Below are 18,129 nucleotides of genomic sequence, written 5' to 3'. Positions count from 1 at the left end.
GCAACAGAGATGCCAGCACATCTTTTCTTCTCCAGGACAGTCACCACAGTTGAGACTAGTACATAGCTCTGACGGGCCCAGGTAGCATGTTGGTGCTTTGGGTTAGTCATGGTAGAAAGCTCAAGGGCATAGAAGATATATATCTGTGAAAGGAAATATAGGAAAATGGCTAGGAATAAGAGATATGATTGGGCCTGTGTGCACGTGCAATTCTCTTCCTTGAAGTTTTTGCATGCTGTCAGGCCTTTTACAGCCTTTCTCAGTATGTCCTTGGGCATCCTGAGGTCTTCAAATGTGACCTTATTACTCTGCAGGTTATTGTTATTTTTAAATGAAAAGTTGATGAGTTCTCTGCAGTAAAAGATACAAGTGGCCTTCCTTAATTGGATAGAGAGGTGTGATCATTCAGCAAAACAGTACCCATTATTTGTTAAACTGCCAAGTTGGCATACAGAAATAGGTTATTTAGCCCAGGATATAATCCAAGAAATCTGTCCGTGATTTTGTTATGCAGACACGAGAGTTCCTTACAGAGCCTAGATGGTATGGTCTATTATACAGCTAGGCAATATTGTGTCTGTCTGTCTTGCTCCTAGGGCCTTCAAGAAGAAATACCAGATTAAATCAAACAAGAGAAAATGGTGCAGCAGGAGACACAAGATGTGTGAAGCTCTTGTTAGCTTAAGGTAGCTGCATACAGTTTGACAGTTAAGGCTTTTTTTAAGACAGGGTTTTGCCAGGTATCCCAGACTGGCCTTGAACTCCTAACCCTTCTGCCCAGCCTCCCAAGCACTGGGATTACAGGTACATGCCATCATGTCTGGCTCCTTTTTTTTTCTTTTCAGTAGGAGTATATTCTAAAATGATGATTAAAAAAAAAATATAGGGAGTATATAAACTAGTGCCAGAAGTATTTGTCATTATTAGATATTATGTACTTTGCATAATTATATGTGCTATACTCTTTACAGTTGACTGTACAAATACAATAGGTTTATTTTTACAAGTCTCACAATAAAAGAAAAGCAAATTTTAAAAAAAATTAAACAGTTCCAGAATTCCAGAGACAGGGTAAGAAACAAACTCTAAAGGCCAACCTGGGCTACATAGTCACCCTGGGATATGTAAGGAGACCTTTCAAACAACAAATGCATAGTATTTAACAGTAATAACTGTTATTCATGATATTTTGCCAGTGATTGTGGTGTGTTCAGTTCTAAACAAACAAGCCTCCTAGCTTACTTAGTTAAAATGTGTGTGTATAATGCATTGCACTCTGACCTTAGGATGGCTATGATGTCATAAGCAGCAGGAATTTTCAGATCCATTATAATCTTATGTGATCACCGTCATATATAAGGTCCACTACTGGCCAAATGCTGTTGTGACACATAATTGTATAGGAATAAAAGGCAGTATGAGCCTGCCACAACAGTTAAACTTTAAATCCTCCACTGGATGATGTTGCTGAGTGGCAGAGCACTTCAACAGGCATGAGGGCATAGATTCAATCCTCAATCCTTGGTAAAACTTTATGATCTTAAGGCTTTATGAATTAAGCAGGATTCCAACCCCAACCATATTGTATAAAATTGTTTATTTCCTTAAACATGTCAGTAAAATTGAATCCTTTTTTTTTTTTTTTTTTTTTTTTTGATTTTCGAGACAGGGTTTCTCCTTTCTCCGTAGCTTTTTGGTTCCTGTCCTGGAACTAGCTCTTGTAGACCAGGCTGGACTCGAACTCACAGAGATCCGCCTGCCTCTGCCTCCCGAGTGCTGGGATTAAAGGTGTGCGCCACCACTGCCCTGCTAAATTGAATCCTTAAAGCAAAAAGTAAAAAGTTAATACAAAGTTCAGGAAAGCCAAAAGGTGTGCTTGTTTTAGAATCGTAGTTTTCTCCACACAGGAAGTACTACAGTTAACAGTTACTATCCAGGCCTGAGCTCCTTTTTTGTTTGTTTGCGTGTTTGTTTGAGACAGGGTTTCTCTGTAGCTTTGGAGCCTGTCCTGGAACTAGCTCTTGTAGACCAAGCTGGCCTCGAATTCACAGAGATCTGCCTACCTCTGCCTCCCGAGTGCTGGGATTAAAGGCCTGCACCACTACCACTGGAGCTCCTTTGTTAGAGCCTCCTGTGAGGTTGGTGTCAGTGCAAGATAGTATAGTAATATAATAAGATAGAATAGTAAGATAGTGGCCTGTGATTAAGTTTGGATAGTGAAACAGCAGCCTTTCTAGTTAGATTAGTGCTTTTACACTAATCTGTACAGTCATTCTGTACATACTGGGGCATTTTATTAGAGTATGTGTAACCAAAATACGTTGTGGCCCAGTAATAGTTTTTTCACTAGTAATGTTCCCTTTCAGACTGCAATCATGTGCATTGTTGCCCAGCTTGAGCAGGTTTTATAACCTGTAGAGTGCCCACTTTAAGCTTGCTTGTGAATTTCATGCTGTCAGAGTTGATTTTTGCTCAAATTCTTGATGTGTGTTGAAATTGAAAGCTTTAACTAGTGTTCTTTAATTGTGTATAAATTTGAACCTTTCCTGGGCTTGTCCTTTATTGGGTGTGTAGTTTTATTTCTGCTGTCTTTAGTCTTTGAAACATTTATTCAAATTTTAAGACAGGGTTTTACTATGTTGCCCTAGATGGCCTGGAACTCAGAGATCTGCCTTTCAAGGGCTGTAATTAAAGTCATATTGCCACCATGCCCTACCAATTTTGACTTCCTTCTAAAATGTTATTATGCCTATGAGACTTCTTTTCACAGTCTTAAAGCTACTTAAAATCTCATTTGTGACTTTTATTAATATATTCCTAAAAGTATTTTGTGTGTGTGTATCTGTATCTAACATGTTTGCATGCTCTGTGATCTTTATTTCCATTTCCCATCCTCCTTCAATTCTGTGTCTCCTGGAGGGACTGTCCCGTAGTTTATTCTCAGGCCCATCCATGGTTCAAGGCCCTTGCTTTTCTGTCCACTCACCTTACAGCATTTCTTAACCTATATTAAGGCTTTCTCCTTTGCTGGAAATAACTAGAATTTGTATGTTGCTGCATATACTAATTTTTTTTCTGAACTTTTCTTGCATTTCTTCTTCTGTTCTGGGCCCTTTCTGCTTATCAGTAAAATCTCCAGTCATATGCCTTTGAATGTCTCTGATGCCTAAGATCTGCCTCTGGACAGTTTAGCAGAAATTTCTACTCCTTTATGCTTCCCTTTTAGAAAATATCGCTGTGAATTAAGAATTGATATTTGATAAGTAATGAAGTTTATTCTAAGAAGATTATAACATGGTAAATCTCTTTCAATTTAATTTATCTTTTGTTGTTAATCTTTTTGTTTTGTTTTGTCTTTTAATATAGGGCCTGCGGTTTATCCAGTTGAAAAACCCTTGGAGCCATTTACGCTGGAAAGGAAGGTACAGTGAAAATGATGTGAAAAACTGGACCCCAGAATTGCAAAAGTATTTAAACTTTGATCCCCGAACAGCTCAGAAAATAGATAATGGTAAATACCTCTTTGTAACTTTAATACCATTTTGGGATTGGGAGGTGTGTATGAGTGCTTGTGTGTGCATGCATTTGGAGGTCACAACTCAATATCAAATATCTTTCTCTGTTGCTCTCCACCTTACTTTTTGAGAACAAGGTGTCTTGCTGAACAAGGAACTTACTGATTGACTAGCCTAGCTAGTCATCAAGACCCCAGGATCCTCCAGTCTTTGCCTCCCCAGTACTGGGAATATATACACACACTGGCACGCCCAGCTTCTGTATGGGTGCTGGAGATGGGCGCAGGTCCTCATGCTTGTGCAGTAAGCACTTTGCTGACTAAGCCATCTCCCTAGCCTTTTCTTGCTTTTATGTGTGTGTTTTGTCTGCATGTATGTATGTGCACCAAATGTGTTCAGTCTCTACAGAAATCATAAGAGGACTCCCTGGAAACTAGGGTTACACATGGGTATGAGCCATTGTGTGGGTGCTGGGAACCAAATCCAGGTCTTAGAGCAGCAAGTACTAACATTTCCTATCTCAAGCTCCTCCAGCCCTTTAATATCATTTCAAGATGAGATAGACTACTGGGAGGTGGTGGCGCATGCCTTTAATTCCAGCACTTGGGGACAGAGGCAGGCAGATCTCTGTGAGTTCAAGGCCAGCCAGTTCAAGAGCTAGTTCCAGGACAGGCTCCAAAGCTACAGAGAAACCCAGTCTCGAAAATCCAACAACAACAACAAAACAAACAAACAAACAAATAAATAAATATGAGACCTGTCTCAAGAGTTTCTAATTTTTAATTTTTTTAAAAATATATTTAGGCGTTTTGCCTGAATGTATATCTGTACAGTATGTGTGTGCTTGGTGACCTTGGAAACGGATCACTGAAACTGGAGTTAAAAAGAGTTGTGGGCCATTGTGTGGGTGCTGGGATTGAATCTGGGTTCTCTGCAGAGCAGCCAGGTGCTCTTAACCACTGAGTCTTCTTATTTATTGCTAAGATATGTTTTAGATTAACAAAGACATTTAATTTTTAGGAATATTTTGGATTTCCTGGGATGATCTTTGCCAGTATTATGATGTAGTGTATTTGAGTTGGAATCCAGCTCTTTTTAAAGAATCAACTTGCATTCACAGGTAAGTTTTTATACATTTTAGAGTATGCGTCATAATAGTCTCTACATTTGAAAGATTTAAAAATTTTTAAATTTATGTGGTAAATGAGAATGGGGTTTGCACATGAGTGCATGTGTCTGGGAAGCCAGAAGAGGATGGATGTTGGGTTCTCAGGAGCTGGAGTTACAGGCCGCTCTGAGTCACCCAAAATGGGTTCTGGGAGTTGAACTCAGGTCATCTACAGGAGCTGTACATGCTCTTAACCACAAACTTTCTCTCCAGTGCCTATTCTCCACATTAAAATTTTTAAATACGGTGATAAATTCAGAAGGACCATCAGGCCCTCTTTTTGGTATATGTAGTAGACATTTTTTCGATATTACTTTATTACACCAAAAACTTTTTTAAAGGATGAAACAAAAAAAATTCTGATAGTTAATGTTGTAGCAGTGGTAGTGCACACCTTTAAGGCCCGCCTGTCTACATAGTGAGTTCCAGTACAGCCAGGGCTACACAGAGAAACCCTGTTTTGAAAAATAATAATTGATTAGGGCTGGAGAGATAGCTAATAATAATAATGAAGTAAGTATCCAAAAAGATTATTTTTTTAAAAAAAGTTTAAAAATAGCTTTACGGGAAATTTAATCATTACTGTCTTTTTATTAATTTTTCTTTTTAGTTCTTGGGATGCTAAACAAGGACCTGTGAAAGATGCTTATAGCCTGGCCAACAATCCCCAGTACAAACTGGAGGTGCAGTGTCCACAAGGGGGTGCTGCAGTTTGGGTTTTGCTTAGTAGACACATAACAGACAAGGTATGGATACCTTCTGATGCCACATTCACCACATAGAAATTCTTTCAAATATAATTATTAGAGCCATAGCTTTATGACTAGCCAGTTCCATGTATATAGGTGGTCAGAAAATGTTTTCTCAAGTATATAATTATTATCATCATGTCAGTTTCCTTATAATTATGCACTAAAGTCTTAATCAGATTTCTCTGGAGGAGAAGCTTGCTTTTCAGTGAGAACATAAGGGTTGATACATACTTTGGAATTTATGAATAGTAAGCTTAGACTATTCTGGAAGGGATTGGAAATGTTGGATCATTAGTTTTGATTGTAGAAAGGTTTACTGTAATCTTAATCATTCACATAGTCATTTATTCAGAAAAGCATGGCTCCTATAGAACTAAGTAGCTGAGTGTTCTTGAAAATGAGTTCAGTAGGCATTTAGAATAGAGAACATCCTGAGTCCATTTTCCTAACCACCTTGCGTTCTCTGTGATTTTAGGATGACTTTGCAAATAACCGTGAGTTTATCACAATGGTTGTGTACAAGACTGATGGCAAGAAAGTTTATTACCCAGGTAAGTTCTGCTGAGCAGACATTGAAGTTCTTATTTATATAATTGAGTTGGAAAGACTTGTATATAGGTGGCATGTAGAAATCAATAATGATTATGCTGTTAGGCTAATAAAATAGCAAAACAGATTGGGTATTTAGGTCTTGTTTTTAATTTTGAGATTCTTAGAATTTGGGTTTATATGTTCTTGTACATACCACCAGAACTTGATTTCTAAGAGGTGCAAAAGTCTACAAACCGCCCAAAAGAGAACAGAGGGAAGATGACATGGCTTGGGTTTAAAAACCCAACATTTATTAGTTACAGCCCAAAATGAAGCAATTTTACTTGAGAAATGATGGTTTGAACTTGGGTTGTTGTAGTGTAAGGTAAGGAGGACAGATAATGTGTTTCAGTAAGGACCCTGGAATCAGATGTAATAGTTACTAAGACGGATAAGAATTGGTCAGATGCAAGGAGGGAGCAGATTTATGTTATAGAGTAAAATCAGATGTTAATTTTTGGCTTGTTAAATTTGAGGTAATATGACTTCTAGGTTAGGATGCCAAGTGGGCACTTGATTTCTGAGCAGGGATATAAGGCAGGTTAAGGACTTGAGGTGCAAACTGATGATGCAGAGGCATATAGGTAGCATTTGAAGCCTGTACTGTACAGATCATTTTTGGAGAGGGCTGTAGATAGAGCTGAATACCCAGGACTGACCCTTAGGTTCTCATACGTCTTGAGGCTGGGCAAAGGAGTTGGCACTATTACTGGAAAACTTGATCAGGATGCTTGATGAAACAAACAATGGATGATACAGTGAGGTTTGATAGAACCTAAGCAGAGGAGGAGGTATTCCAAGAGAAAAATGAGGACACCTGTTTCCTGCTGTCTGAGAGGTCAGAGAAGATACAGTTGAACTTAACACCTGGTAGTCATTGTTGACCTTGACAAGAACAGGCCAGTCTGAAAGGTAGCTCTAGAGAGGATCAGAATGAGTTCATGTTTTTCTTTGTTCAGTCATAAAGGAAAATATGAATTCTTCACCATTACACTGGTTATGGAAGGCACCAAACCTTAGTAGTCAATATCTCAGTTTTGAAATTGGCGTGACACATAAGGTCCAGTGGTCATCAAGTCAAACTAGCTGTTTTCAAATGTTGATCATTATATAACTAAAAAAAATAATTTCCATGCATGAAAATTTTATATGGCTTTATAATATCAAATGCATTTTATTACCCCCTTTACTTTTAAAACTAAAGGGTTTTATTTTTTGTTTTTTAGTTAAACAGTGTTCCCTCTTTTATGTGTAGTGATTTTTCAGGATACTTCTAGGGTTACAGTTTTATTTTCATCACACTAGATCAGGTATTTTTGCTCTCCATTAACAAAATAAACAGACACAGATTAAAAACTTAGTCCATGGGCTGTTGAGATAGCTCAGTGGATAAAGGTGTTGGCTGCCAAGTTTGACAACCTGAATTCAATCCCTGTAATCCATATGGTGGAAGGGGAGACTGATTCCCTCAAGTTCCCCCTGACCTCCACATGTGCACACACAAATCACTGTTAACAAAACCCCCTTTGTAAAAAGCCCCACTAAATCATTAGTGGAAGGAAGATAAGGTTAGTAGTTAGGAGGGACTTTAAGAAACTAATTTAACATCCTCTAAGGTTTATTTAGTTCTGGGGTGGGGCTAAATAGATGCCTTTATATAACTTTTTGTGTCTTTAAAAAATGTTAACCTCCAAGAAAGCTAATCCTGGCTCTGAAAATCTTTTCTATAAACTCGATGTGTGTGCAGCTGACCCACCTCCATACATTGATGGGATTCGGATCAACAGTCCTCATTACCTGACTAAGATAAAGCTGACCACGCCCGGGACTCACACCTTTACCTTAGTGGTTTCTCAGTATGAGAAACAGAACACAATTCATTACACAGTCCGGGTAAGAAATTCACCAACCATGAACCAGCCATGCAGTGACAAAATACAGTAATGAGGGTCTATGCCATGTTCTGCTTTATAAGTGGGGCCATTTGAGATAGTCTTGCTGTATGGCTTCAAGGTCACTATGTAGCGCAGGCTGGTGTTGAATTCATATACTCTGACCTCAGCTTCTAAAGTGCTAGAGAGAAGAATTATTTCTGAAAATCATTTTGTTTTGTATGTTTATTAAATAATTATGCTTCCTGTAAAAATGTAAGTTGTACTTTACTTTGAATAACATTTTAAGTAAACACATTTTCATAGTGATGGTTTATTCCTGAGATAATGTGGTATATTGAATTAATAAGTGCAATTAAATGGCAGCTTTCAGTAGGGCACAATGATGGCAGCACACACCTGTAAAACTTGAGAATTTCAAGTTCAAAGAAAACAGTTTTCAACTGTTTACTTATATTGCTTCAAAGGTCACTGTCCTGTTGTACATAGATTTGTCAGATATAAGAAGTTCAATTTGAATGGAATGTCTTTTTTTTTTTTTTTTTTTTTCTTCCTTGAGACAGGATTTGTCTGTAGCTTTGGGGCCTATCCTGCAACTAGCTCTTGTAGACCAGGCTGGCCTTGAACTCACAGAAACCCGCCTGCCTCTTTGTTCCCCAGTTGCAGAAGCTAAGGCTGGTCAAATTGTCCTGAGTCATACACAGTAACAGACTAAGCCAGAATCCTGGTTACTTAAGTCTGACTTGATCCCAACTAGTATTTTAGCCGTAGAATAGATCCAGTGTATTCCCTTAATCATTGTGATTCATTCCTGTGACATTTCTCAGAATAATCTTTGGTGGGCCTTACCATGTTTTTAAATCTAGGTATATTCAGCTTGCAGCTTTACTTTTTCGAAGATCCCTTCACCATATACCTTATCAAAACGGGTAAGAAAGTCTGTGGGTTGTAATCTCACTTTTTTTTTTTTTTAAAGCTTTTTAGAAATCCACTTCACTACCATTAAAACACTTCCTGGGATTTTACAGAAATAAAGGGAAAAAGTGTTTGCCTATTTTGGTTAGAATAAAAGATCAGTGAGCAACATTGTTTCTATGGAAATAGAAAAAAAGTAATTCTAGAGACAGGATTAGGATAGCCTTGCTTATCAGAAGTCCACTTAGATGAACTGAAAAAGAATTTGAAAATAGTTTGCAGTGTGGGTAAAATATGCAGAAGAGTCTAAGGAGAATTCCTGGCAGTGAGAACAATTTAACTCAGTGAGAGGCAGAGTATAGTAAAGCAACGGCTGAAGGAGGACAGGCTGTCAGTGACAAAGATTGGAGAAACATACTAAAACTATGGTGGAATCAGAATGTGAAATTTTGTTATAACAAACTTTATTTTATAGATTAATGGAAAGTGGAGTGGTCAGAGTGCTGGAGGATGTGGAAATTTTCAGGAGACTCACAAAAATAACCCCATCTACCAGTTCCATATAGATAAAACTGGACCGTTACTGATTGAACTGAGAGGACCAAGGTTTGTGATTCGTAGCTGCCTTTTTTTTTCTTTTCGTGCTGCAGGTGACCCTAGCTAGGGCTTTGTGTTTGTCAGCAAGCACTGAGCTATGTTTTTACTAACTTAGAATCCTTAGTTTTAAATTAATGAGGATATATTAAAACTGATCTTAATCAGTTTGGAAACAATGTTTGTAAACAAATCCATGCAAACATAGGCAAAGTATTTTTGATAATTACGGCATTATAAAGGGGAGGTCAGCCCTGAGTAAGTGTCCATGTATGACAGTAACTTCACCTAGCTCACACCAGGCCTAAAAGTCAGTTCTAGGTTACAGACTAGATGTTAAAAGTAAACAGTAACTTCTAGAATATAATACAAATAATATCTGGTATGAAATGCAGTTCAGCATTTTTTTTCTCTGTGAATGAGTGTCTTGGAATGCCATATGAGTCACATACTAACTATTCTGTGAATTTAGATTTTGAGGGCTTTCTTCTGTTCTGTAGGGTTTTCTGTCAGTTACAATGACAGTCTTTCATCTAGAAATTTATGTTAAATGATGTTTATCTTTTATATTCCCTGGGGAGCCTGTGGTTTAAAAAAAACCTAGCTGGGAGTGATGGCACAATGCCTTTAATTCAGCACTCAGGTGGCAGAGGCAGAGAGATCTGAGTTCGAGGCCAGCTTGGTCTACATAGTGAATTCTGGGACAGTCAGGGTTACTTTCTGAGACCTTGTCACAAAAAGCAAAAGTCTGTGTTAAGGTAAGCTTGATGCGTTATTAGTCTTTATGGATTCCATTATAAAACTAGATAGAAATTGTGAGTAAAAACAGTATGCAGGGTTTTGGGGTGCTTTCTTGTTGGTAAAGAGTGGAGCACACACACATACATACTTTAATAGCTCACCTGCACCTTGCAGTGTCTTTTAAACTGTTTACTAACATAGCAATGCTGTTTGATTTCTAATACCAGGCAATACAGTGTTGGATTTGAGGTGGTAGCAGTTTCCATAACGGGAGATCCTGGTCCTCATGGCTTTCAGAGGAAATCTAGTGGTGACTATAGGTAACAGTGGCATTTTGTGTTCAGTGTACACTTTATGTGACATTATGGTCACATAATAACCTTATTCTCATTTTCCTTCGATATAGGTGTGGATTTTGCTACTTAGAATTGGAAAATATACCTGCTGGAATCTTTAATATCATCCCAAGTACTTTTTTGCCTAAACAAGAAGGACCTTTTTTCTTGGACTTTAATAGTACTGTCCCCATCAAGACAACACAACTCCAGTGATAGAGAAATCTCAGCTATTACTGGATTCTATATTTTGCAGTCATCGGCTCTTAAGACAGAGACAAATTATGATGGTAAACCATTAGAATGGAATTCAAAGACATGCTACAGTGAAATCTGGTACTTGTCATGCTGTTTGCTAGGAACTGTACATAGAATTACCTTAATCTTACAGGTACTGTTTACATGGTTTTGTGCATACAGAGCTGGCATGTATTTAGGGGCTAACTTTGTATACAAATTATATATGATTACAGATTAGATTCAGCTATCACTGTGAGATGCTTTTGCTAACAGGACAAAGGAACTGAAACAAGATGAGGACCAGGGCCACAGATCTACTGAATGCAAGAGCAGGCTATTTTAGAATGAAGGTTCTCAGTGTTAGATACATCATTCATTGTAGAGAGAGAACTGAGGTATATTTATTTTTGCCATTTTTTAATTCTTAGCAGGTTGGTGAAATGTAGTAATCTGAGACTGGAAATGTTAAAGTTTAGTGTATAGAGTTTTAAACTGCTCCGTAGTTTGTGCTTTCATAACAGGAATTTGGAGAGTCCTTGAGACTTTAGTATGTGGTGATTGAGTTATACAGCATTCATAAAAAGTGAGTTACCAGGAATTAGTGTTGTGTAAATTCCCATTTGTTTACATAACAATGCAGAATGATGCTCAAGATTTTAAAATTCTGAAAAATAGGATGGGATCTGTTATTGTCTCTACTTTATAATTATCAAAACTATTTCTACTGCCTTTAATTGAAATAAAATATTTATACTTATGGAAATTATATAGTTTAACCTCCAGAACTTGATTTGAGTTAATCTACTTTGCTTTTTGTAAAAGACAGATGTATATTGAAAATACATGCTTCAACGATTTTTTTTTTTTTTTTTAAGTTTTGAGACAGGGTTTCTGTGTTGCTTTGGAGCCTGTCCTGGAACTCTCTAAGCCAGATTGGCCTCCAACTCAGAAGGCAGAGGCAGGTGGATCTCTGGATCTCTGAGTGCTGGGATTAAAGGCCTGTGCTTCAAGGATATCTTAATTCAGTAGTTGGAAGGTATTTATCAATGAAATTTTACTTAACTAAAATGTGAGGATAAGAGTTAATTTTTGCATTAAGAAACCTACTAGAAGCTCATTGGCACAGCACTTAGCATGCCCAAGGTCCTGGGTTCAGTCCCCAACAGCACAAAAACAAAAACCCAGTGGAGAAAACCTATATGTAAACAGTATTGACTCCTGTAAGCAAGCTCCATGGAGAAATCAAGTGTAGGCACTATTCCTACAATCCTGCAGCCCAGCTGCTTTCTATGTGGGGACAGCAGGCTGGAATTGACAGTTGGATCTGTGTTGTAGGAAGGTGACACAATAGTGGAACAGATTTTTTAAAAATGGAAAAATTAGAAATTGCTAGTAAGAGGAGGGGATGGCTCAGGTTCTCATTTCAGTACATGCATAGATGTTGAGCTTCAAAAAACTCCCCCTTGACACAGAAAAGAAAATTATCCAGAAAAGGTGACATCTTAAAATTAGTAGCATATGGTTCGTGGTCACCTTAGGGGGAAAAAAGCCAAAGAGGGCCAAAAAACTGAAATTGGTTAGTAGCTGCATTTCAGACATGGTGACCATAAAGACGAACAAGAAGAGTAAAAAAGTCAAAATAGCAGTGAAGGCACACTGTTGTAGTGGGACACGTGAGGGGAAGTGATGAGACAGGAGCCAGGGTCAGAGGTCATTCATGCATTCCCTTCCTGAGGTAGGAGACAAGCAGGTGGCAGGCTGATGGAGTGGGGAGAAGCCCCAGTGCTCAAGTAAGGGATATAGTGCTATGCTTCCCAACACAAAATCCATCTGCCATAAATACAAGATTTTACCATGTGACTCCAACTTAGAAGGCAGATGTCAGGACCAACATTCAGGGTGACAGGTACTTGATCCTGTGGTGGATCCTGAACATTAGAGTACACAGCTGTAAACATCCCTGAGGTAATGTGAGAAGGACTAACAGTAAAGGGCAAAGCTAACTAGGATGTCCTCCCACAACACATTTCAGTGTAGCATATACATTAAGATCCAGTACTCTTCAGCTTCCTAGTAGAGCCAGGCTGAGTCAGGTGAACCCGTACTGCAGGATTGTAGCTCCCCACCCCAGCCATCCCCAGGAGACTACACTGACCAGTGAAGCAGAGACCCTCTTTTCTTGGGCTTGTGACTACCAGGATGAGAGCAGAGGGCCACAGCATCCCATGGTCCTTCTTAACAAAGCAAGGGACATCCCAGAGTGGAAGACACACAACACACAACAGTGGCTTTCTCAGCAGAAGTCACAAAGTTTTCTTAGTTTTTATTACCCTCAAGGTATTAAAACAAGTACAAAATAACCTTGTAATTAGGATACTGTATCCATCAATAAAAAAGAAATCACTATTGTATGAAGCTATACACATGGCTAAAATATACAAGCTGTGACATAATTAAAAGACAATTTGAAATGGGGTTGCTTTCTTCAGAAAAGCCAAACAGATAAAACAGGACAAATAAAATACAGTGCCCTAAATATGCATAAGTATAAACACTAAGAGTCTAAACATACTACTATTGGCACAACATCCACTGCTTCTATTTCCCAGCCCCTGCCAGCACATGCCTACTCCCTCTAAGGTTTATGCTGCACCTAGTATTCTTTAAATAGTCTCAGTAGATAGAACAATGGCATGCACTTCTAGAATAAACCCCCTCGGCTGGCAGGCTAAGTTAGGCTGTAAACCTCCTGCAACCACAAACCCCATATGCTATGTCTCTGTTCCCTCATTCCCCATCCCCATATTGGCATTCAGTCACCTTTCCCACCCCCAAAAAGTGCAGTTCATGGTACCTTTCCTAGGAAATGGTTATAATGGGTGTCCCAGAAGACATGCTTTAAAAAAAAAAAAAAAATCCCTCTCTGTGCACCAGAGGTGATGAAAATGAAATTGTGTTCTTGGCATTGTTTTTGAGATTTCACTGGGTCAAAACAATGTGTTCTGAACACTTGAGTTTCTGTTTGTGTGAGTTTTAAAATTATTTTGGTGCCCTGTGATATAATGGAGAGAACATCTCAGTTTCCCCAAATAGAGGGATAGAGATGTAGGCTGGTGACCCCAGTCTGGTTAAGTGTCCAGTTCCCCTCCTGGCTTGGCTTCTTTCACAGAAACTAGTTATTGCTTCTACACTGCCGCTACAAGGGAACGTTCCGCAAAGGCTGTGACCCTGGTCACATTTTACCTGTGATGGCTCTGCTCTGAAAAACACCAGCCCAAGAGCTCTTACCAGAGGGAAATGCTTCAGCCCTCAAGGTCATTGAAACTTGGTTAGTGCAGTTTAGAGTAAATGCATACTATCTGGCTTATGTTAAATGAGTATTGGCACGATGTTCCTCAAGTTTCACGTATAAATGTGATTTGCACATGGGCCGTAGCCCTGGGTGAGTCAGCCAATCTGCACCATTTTTATGTCAGCGATAATCCCATCTCTTCCTTTTGAGCACTGTAGGGAGAGGTGCTTCATACGGGTTTCCAAGGCCTGGCCTTCAGGGGATGTGCTGCTTTGGCTCCTGCCCTTGCCACCACCGCTGTTGCTGTGAACACGGTTGTTGTTGGCTCTGTCACTCGTTTTATTCTCAGCCCCTTCTGCTCTGTCTCCTGTAGAGATACAAAGGTTGCCGAGTGGGAGCTGATAGTTCCAGCCCCCTAAGCCCTCTACGATTCCCACTGCCACCCACCATGCATCTCAGGGACTCTCCAACATTGGATAACACACTGTATTTATCCCTTAGTGTGTATCCTAAGATGAGATTTACTCTCCTTACTTTGGAGTTAGGAAGCAAACCTCTCTAGCAGGAACCTAGGGGTTTGTTCTAAGGAGAGACTCGGGGCGTAAATTCTGTAACGATTGAAGCTGGCCAGGCAGAGTGCCAGGGGTCGAACTTACCTCGTTCCACCTCACACTCAGGGGAGGAGGCCCCACTGCATTCGCTTCGAGGGCCCAGTATTGGAAACATCATTCCAAATTCAGACAGGGAAACGGGACTGGGCAGATCCAAGCTGCCAGGCCTTGCCACTGCAGGGAACTGGTCAGGCATATCAGATGGACTTGTTGGTCCTGAACTAAAGCTGGACACAGACTGAGTTTCGGAGTCGTCTTCAGACACTAAGTTGCTGCAGTTGTCATCTTCAAAGGCTTCGGAAGCCACTGTGGGGTGAGAACATCTGTTACACAGAGCCTGCTAGCAAGTAGCCCAGGTCCCTAAAGGCTTGCAGACAAGCTCTCTGCTGGCAGGCAGGCAGGCAGTCCCACAGCATGGAGTGCAGGTTCTGCAACTGTCCTGAGCCTTCTGACTCGCCTCCTGCTAGGTCCCATAGAAAGTCAGTGTTCTAGAAATAAAATTAACTCCTGCTCTATAATTTTATGCCAGCAGGTGCTACCTAGAGAAAGGATAGCTAGGGTGAAGCACATGTCTAGCATACACAAAGGCATGATTTCACTTCCCAGCACTGAAGAAAAGGGAAGATAAATTTAGACACTAGCCCTTTGTGATGTGTCCTACGGAGGCAATCTTACAAATGAAGACTGAAGGTTTTCCTTCCAGCATAAGCAGCAGTTGCTGCTGGAAAGGGCAATTCTGCATGGAATGTATGTCTGTAGTAACTTTTGATCTCATACTAGACCACTGTTTGCAACAAAGAACAACTCATTTACAGTGTTCTGGATGTGCCTGTTTGTGAACCAGAATAACCAAGGCTCAGAGACACACCATTCTTGTTTTCAGAGCCTCTCAGCCCGCATTCTCACTTTAAGATCCTTCCTAGTTCTCGCCTATAGCGTCTTTAAAAATGATCTTCTAGCATTCCAGAGAGGGTTGCTGTAAGTACTATACTGCTTGAGACAGACTGAATTCAGATCCGGACCCCACTGTTGACTGTGTGGCCTTGTCAAGCTACCTGACTGCTCAAATGCTATTGATTACATTATAGTTTCATTTCCCTTCAACCTGGCGATTCAGCCTTCGTTGATGGCCTTCAAGAATTACTGAGGATGAGATTAGAGAGGGGTCAGTGGTTAAGAGCACCTGCTGCTTTTCCAGAGGACCCAGGCTTGATTTCCAGCACCCACATGGGAGCTCACAACTGTAATTCCAAGCATGAATGTGGTATACGTAGGTACATGTAGGAAAAACTCATACACAAATTATTTTTAAAAATAATACTAATAAGGAAAAGAAAGAATTGCTGAGGAAGGAGCCTAAGAGCCACAATGGATTATTCCACAGGAGAAGTGAAGCTTACAAAGTGTTCACTGTCACAGGGTAGCTTTCTTGATTAACAGAAACTAGGTCAGTCCTCTATTCTATCTGCACAGGATATCCTTGGACAGAAGAGACCCATGTGCTCAGACCCCAGGGAGAGCTGCTAGGTGTCACTTCTCACAACCCTCCTGACCAGTCTACCCAGCAGAGAAAACACTCTATCCCCTTCACACAGCTGAAGCAGCTAACATACCAAGACCCCAGCTAGCCCACTCCATGCCGTGGTAGAGTGGGGTCTGAATCAGATCTGGGTCCCAAGTCCCTTTTAATCTTCCCTCAGAACGTCTTAAAGTCTTGAACGTTCTAAAGTGAACTTAGACTCTCTGAGAAGGGTAAGGATAGAGCTGGAACATTTCCCAAACCTACTTGATCATGGAATGCTAACATTCAGTAGCAATCTGACAAACAGTGTCCCACAAATCATGAGAAATTACCAGATATCCTGCAGGGCTGCCCAACTCTCCAATTCTTTAGTGATGGGCAAAAGACGGGGCCTGTGGGACAAGATGGCCCTGAAAGCAGATTACATATGCTGTGTGGTCCCAGCTGGCCAGACTCACCAGAGATGGCATCAGGCTCAGGTCTGCTCCCAGACAGCTTCTCCACTGATATGCTGCTGCCCTCAGCCCCCACGCCACAGCCCCGAGGCCCCATGGCATTGGAACGCCGGCGCTCGTGGATCTCATCTGAGATTCTCTCCAGGCTCTTCAGGGCTGCCTTATACTCGCCTTTTGCCAGGGCCAGCTTGGCCTGAAGGTCATCCACTGTCTTCTTCAGTTGCTGATTGGGAAGATGGAGGACCTGGTAAGCCAAGTGGCTCTGTATGTCCCCACTAAGAGAGGGGCTACAGATGACTACAACAGAACTTTCTAGAACACCCAAGACATGACCTAAGGAGGATCCAGTTACTTTTATTATGACTATCATCTCAACACCAGTCCATGTGACACGAAATATTCAGAAACGGCTGTTAATGGAATGTAGCCCTCAGGGAAGGAACAGAACACTTGGTCACAGACAAGTTCTTGGCCCCATATTTGAAATCACCTGTAGAGCCACTTCCAGTGTAGACTGCTGACCCAATCCCCAAAGGTTCTGGAAGTAAATGGAGAGCCTGGGAACTCTACTACAGAAGTTTCCGGGACCACTTGTCTTAGGCACTCACACCAAGATCGATTAAGTTAGTACCATTCAGTGAGCAGTGAGCGGCAAATAGCTCCAGACGACACACAATGCCCAAGACCTCTTGAGTACTGAGGTGGAGGAACATGTTTCCCTGTCCTCCCCTCACATGGGTCATTCAAAGGCATGCACCACACTAGAGTTGAGGGGGGGGGGGGAACAGTGACAAATCCAAGGTTACACGTACCTCGAGTTGCACATAGTACTTTGCCTTGAGCTCAAAATAAGGCCTGTAGAAGACAGGAAGAAATGGTAAGAATATGATCTTATGGTCAACTATAGATAAATCCGCTATAGCTAGTCAGGCCATGGCAGCGACAGACACCAGCAGAGCTCCTGGCTCACCCAAGGCCTCTTCGTTCCCATCTTGAAATTTTAGAACCCTTGCATCCTGATTGGTTCCTTTTACCCTAGGAGACTGCTTGGGGCTACTGACCAATAAAGAAGATGGGACTGAGGAACAGGCTGCTGAAAACGCTTCCTCTGCTGCGACCAACTATAGAAGAAAGCAATACCACTCCCTGTCAGCTGGGTATAGCAGGACCACCACTTCCTCAACCTCAGATCGGTCCTCTTGTACAGTGATTAAGGCTAGGTGTTGGTGAGCTAACCAGGTTACAGGCAAGGAGAGAGAGAAGACCCCTGGACTCTGGGTCAGACAGAAAGCTGGCACTTTATAGCAACTCTGGTGTCTGAGCTATTTCTCGTCCATCAAATTCCTAAGTCCTGCCTCTGTGATTGCTGATGAGGATACATTGGAGGACCCCGTTGATGTGTAAGGAAAATCTGAAATGTGGGTATAAGTGGTTAAATGGGGGGTGATATCAGCCCAGTCAAGGTGCAGAGAAAGTGTGGTAGGTGTATGAGATTCCCAGGTGAAG

The 18,129-nt window shown here is 40.7% G+C and overlaps 2 protein-coding genes across 3 annotated transcripts in view; one reads left to right on the top strand and one right to left on the bottom strand.

Annotated features, from left to right (window-relative positions):
• Capn7 (calpain 7) overlaps positions 1-11,509 on the top strand; it is a 36,629-nt gene extending 25,120 nt beyond the window's left edge. The window contains exons 13-21 of one of the 2 annotated variants that reach the window (XM_050158256.1): positions 3,367-3,511; positions 4,536-4,635; positions 5,294-5,429; positions 5,911-5,986; positions 7,774-7,919; positions 8,785-8,847; positions 9,309-9,439; positions 10,396-10,488; positions 10,575-11,509. In XM_050158256.1, coding sequence (XP_050014213.1) covers positions 3,367-3,511; positions 4,536-4,635; positions 5,294-5,429; positions 5,911-5,986; positions 7,774-7,919; positions 8,785-8,847; positions 9,309-9,439; positions 10,396-10,488; positions 10,575-10,719 — 1,035 coding nt within the window. In that variant the 3' untranslated portion in view covers positions 10,720-11,509. The remainder of the gene's footprint in view (positions 1-3,366; positions 3,512-4,535; positions 4,636-5,293; positions 5,430-5,910; positions 5,987-7,773; positions 7,920-8,784; positions 8,848-9,308; positions 9,440-10,395; positions 10,489-10,574) is intronic. The other variant, XM_050158257.1, reaches the window with a different exon arrangement.
• A 2,680-nt stretch (positions 11,510-14,189) lies between these two features.
• The window catches only part of Sh3bp5 (SH3 domain binding protein 5), a 66,004-nt gene continuing 62,064 nt past the window's right edge, over positions 14,190-18,129 (bottom strand). The window contains exons 6-9 of the mRNA XM_050158258.1: positions 17,436-17,478; positions 16,627-16,846; positions 14,692-14,952; positions 14,190-14,402 (exon numbers count right to left, since the gene is read on the bottom strand). Coding sequence (XP_050014215.1) covers positions 14,191-14,402; positions 14,692-14,952; positions 16,627-16,846; positions 17,436-17,478 — 736 coding nt within the window. The 3' untranslated portion in view covers position 14,190. The remainder of the gene's footprint in view (positions 14,403-14,691; positions 14,953-16,626; positions 16,847-17,435; positions 17,479-18,129) is intronic.

This window comes from Alexandromys fortis, unplaced genomic scaffold (assembly GCF_014885135.2).
Source record: "Alexandromys fortis isolate MF-2015 unplaced genomic scaffold, M_Fortis_MF-2015_v1.1 scaffold_106, whole genome shotgun sequence".
In the NCBI taxonomy this organism is placed as follows: Eukaryota; Metazoa; Chordata; class Mammalia; order Rodentia; family Cricetidae; genus Alexandromys; species Alexandromys fortis.
This window is presented reverse-complemented; position numbering and strand designations above follow the sequence as displayed.